At 47.9% G+C, this 3,767-nt stretch overlaps 1 protein-coding gene across 3 annotated transcripts in view; it reads left to right on the plus strand.

Annotated features, from left to right (window-relative positions):
* Positions 1–309: 309 nt before the first annotated feature.
* Positions 310–3,767, plus strand: part of Pter (phosphotriesterase related) — a 68,850-nt gene continuing 65,392 nt past the window's right edge. The window contains exon 1 of one of the 3 annotated variants that reach the window (XM_004645185.2): positions 310–401. Coding sequence is in view for 1 of the 3 variants with exons in the window: in XM_023705432.1 (XP_023561200.1) it covers positions 1,437–1,470 (34 nt within the window). In the remaining 2 variants the exon portion in view is untranslated. Of the gene's footprint in view, positions 402–1,411; positions 1,471–3,767 lie in introns of those variants that run through there. The other 2 variants (XM_023705433.1, XM_023705432.1) reach the window with 2 other exon arrangements.

Consider the following 3,767-nt stretch of genomic DNA (forward strand, 5'->3'; position numbering starts at 1 on the left):
AGACTCTAGAGCAAAGTGTGTTCACAGACTAGCCCGGGAGGCCGATCTCGAAGCTGCAGGTCAGAGCCTTGCACAACAGTAGGCTCTGCAGCTGGCTGGGGTCCACTTGGCACTCAGGGCCCGGCGGGGCGGGGCGAGGTGGGACCGGGGGGGTACTGGGCGTGGCGAGGGTGGGGCTAGAGGTGGGGCGTGGCCTATGGAGAAGGTGGCTGATCCACGCCTATGGGCGTGGTTTTGAGGCTTGGGGTGGGGGAAACCTCGCGGGGAAGGTGAAATGGGAGGGGAGTGAGTAGACGGAAAGGGCGGGGAAGTTGGCTGGTGGGGTCCCGGGCCGAGGCGGCGAGAGCAGAGCAGAGCAGCCGGGAGACGGAGCGGGTGCAGGCGCGGCAGCTGTGGGCGCGGTAGGAAGTGGTCCGAGCTGCGGCCGAGGCAGGGGGCGCTCTGCCCAGGGCGGGATTTCTTGCCCCTCTAGCGCACCCGCCTGAGAGCTGCAAAGGCTGGGGCCCCGGCACGAGAGCTGGGGCCTAGCAGGCGGCCTGGTCCCGAAGCCGCAGTCCGAAGCCGTGAACCCCGCCAGGGGGGTGCGCTCGAGTGAACTCCACTGCGCCTGGGTGGCGTGCTGGGCGGGGGCGCTGTTCCTGCTTCCTGCTCCTTTCCTCCGGCTTCAGCTGCAAAACATCTGTCACCCGCTAGCCTTTGACCTCCCGCCACAGCCTCGCCACTTATTTTAGGGTGTCTTAGCTCTTCTGTCACGAAGTTTTTCCGTCCACCCAAGTGCGTCTCCTTATGGGTGGGGGAAAGGTGTATCCACCTTGGTGTTGGGTTTTTACAAAGCCCTCCCAGGCGCTGAGATACTGTGGGGAGGACCTTCTCATCTGAGAACTTTCGAGTTGGAGTAGCAGCACTGGTGCATTCGCCCTTCACTCTCTTCTGGAATAGGGGCACTGACCAGCATTTATTCCTCTCCTGAAGGAACATTGCATTCGGTATAAAAAACGAAAGCAAAGAATCTGAGGACTTTTGACACCTGCTTGTCCTGCTACATTTCGTTTTACATAGACACAGCTGTTATCCTCAAGGCTTGATGTAATCCCATAAATAACCAGCCCCTTTCCAAGAAATCTCAGTGCACAAGAGAAAGGAAATCAGAAAACTTGCTGTTGATAGTAATTTAATTTTTAAAAGGATAATTCAAACACCAGATTCATGAGGTGCACTTGATGAAGTTGTGTTTACATTTGTGGGGGTTGGGTGTTGTTTTAGTGTTGTGAAAGTTACCGAAACATGGAATATCGATTTTTGGAATAAAAGAGCAAAGTACATTTATTTCATTTCCTTGACTTTAGAATCATAATAGGAATGCCCACACCTATACTTTTTCACAGTTAGTAAAAGCTAATTACCAGAGCTGGTGTTTGAGACTTTGAAAGATTTTCATGGTGCGGATGAGAAAGTTAAAGCACAGAACAGGTAAGCCAAACTGCTGGAAAGTTTCAAGGGAGGAAAACCTCTTTTTGACCCAAGGACTCACCACTGTTAGGAACTACAGACAAACTCCTGATTAGGGCCGTCGGCATGGTTACTGATTTAAAGGACTCTAGACCTATGAGTGTAATCCTTCCAGTTCCAGTTCTGCGATTGTGTACAAGATCTTATATTTTCTAGACACATAAGGTAGTTGATCTGTAGTTCTGTACTCAATAATCTGTGCATTTATAAAAATAAGGTCTTGGTCTTCCTGTGTAATGATATTTTTGTGTACTTTGCTATTAATTACAAGGTGATCAGGAAGGCTACATTTATTCAATCAATAAATAGAAGTTTGTACCTGGATATGCACTGGGGATACATACAGAGTAGGACAGATACAAATACAAGCTTCTTGGAGAGGTTAAAGACCCGGTAAATTAATCAGTAGCTAGTAAACAAGAAAAAAGAATAGGCAGTTGATTGGGTGTGATGTTGGAGAGGAGGACTCATGGATCTAGATCCTGATCTGGAAGGATGAGAAGGACATAAAGGTGTTTGTTCTTTTCATTGAGACTTATTGGGTTAGAAGAAGCATAAAAGAATTGGGTATGTTCCAGAAACTTTCAGAAGGCCAGAGTGGTCAGAATTGAGTGACTGGTTCAAGAGAAAATTGGAAAGGTGAGTGGAAACAGATCATACAAAACTGTATTCTGGTGAGGATTTAAGGCTTTCCTGTACAGCTATGGGGGATCGCACAGGAGTTTCAGGTAGGGGATTAATGTAAAGTGGCTGTGATGAAGTCTAAACCAAAGCCAATTGGTGGCTTAGGGGAGAGTAATGGCAGCAGAGACAGAAAAAATGGGGTATTCGGACGTCACTTTGGTGATAGCACTGATCGCATGGTCTAAAATGGCACTGGTGTTTTCCATCTGGCTCACTTGCTCACTTGATTCTCCCTCCATATTGCTTTGTCCCATAGGGGACATTATACGTTTTATTTATTTATTTTTGTTTTGTATTTTAGGGAAGGGTCTACAGGGTGTTCAGGGTCTCACTACTAGATCAGAATTGTAACAATTCTCCTGTTTACAGCCCTCCAAATGCTGGGATTACAGTTGCGCGCCACCACACCCAGTCTCATTTGCCCTCTCAGTGTGCTCCGGGGGCAGGGCCAGCACAGCAGGTCCGGGGATCAAACTCCAGACCCTGCGCTTGCTTGCAGGCACTTTAGTCCACCGAGCTAATCCACCAAGCTATTTGGCTGGCCCATGCGTTTTATTTGTAAATTGTCATTTACTCCTAATAACAATGTCAAGGGCTAGCGGTATAGCTGGACTAAGCGCTACGGACCAAGCCCTTGCTTAGGTAATCACAGGGGCCAGGGTTTGATCCGGGGCACACCGCGTACCATGCCAGCCCTGTACCCAGGCGTGCTGAGCCGGCGATGGAGTCCAGGCATGGTGTCGCACGTCTGTAATCCCAGCACTAGGAAGGCAGAAATCAGGAGGATCGCTGAGAGTCCGAGCTGCATAGTGAAACTCTGTGCGCGCGCGCACACACACACACACACACACACACGTCAGATATTTGAGGATGGAGGTGGTAGTGCCTGTTTTGTTTACTGTAATTTCTCCAGTAGCCATTGATCCACCATCTGCAAAGTAGACTCTTAATATATATATTTATCAAATGAATGGGCTCATTAATTATTTGGGATTTGAATTCCGTAGAACTTGCTGAAGAACTGAATATGAACATGAGCAAAAAGGAAAAGTCAAAGACGATTCTTAGTTTGCTGGCTTGAAAACTGGGTGGTTGTCAGCGTCAGTTACTAAACAAAGGTTAGAGAAACAACAAATTTGGGATCAGAATTGGAGAGAAAGTTCTACTTGGTACATATTAAGTCTGTGATTATGTGCATGAGTTAGATTCTCTTACATTTAAAAAATCCTAAAATTTAGTAGATTAAATTGACTAACATTTATTGCTGCTCAGTTTCTATCAGTCCAAATAGTAGATGAGGTCTGGTTGGTTGCTTCTGGTTAAGGGACTGAAAGCTGAACCACAGTGCTGGAAAATTTGAAAGTGGAAAACAAATCTATACTTTCTGACTCCAAAGCCTGTGCTCTTACGCCTTCGGCCACCCCACACTTTGTGCATCCCAGTCTACACCCCCACCCCCCAATAGAAACTGAAGACCAGGGCTCCCATCATGACCAGGCTTGATAGGGGTGCTAGTGTCTGCTGCTTATTTCTTTCCTAGGGATGCTGATAAACTCTGCCTGGCTGCTGGCTGG

Source organism: Octodon degus, unplaced genomic scaffold (assembly GCF_000260255.1).
Source record: "Octodon degus isolate 3935 unplaced genomic scaffold, OctDeg1.0 scaffold00220, whole genome shotgun sequence".
Lineage (NCBI taxonomy): Eukaryota > Metazoa > Chordata > Mammalia > Rodentia > Octodontidae > Octodon > Octodon degus.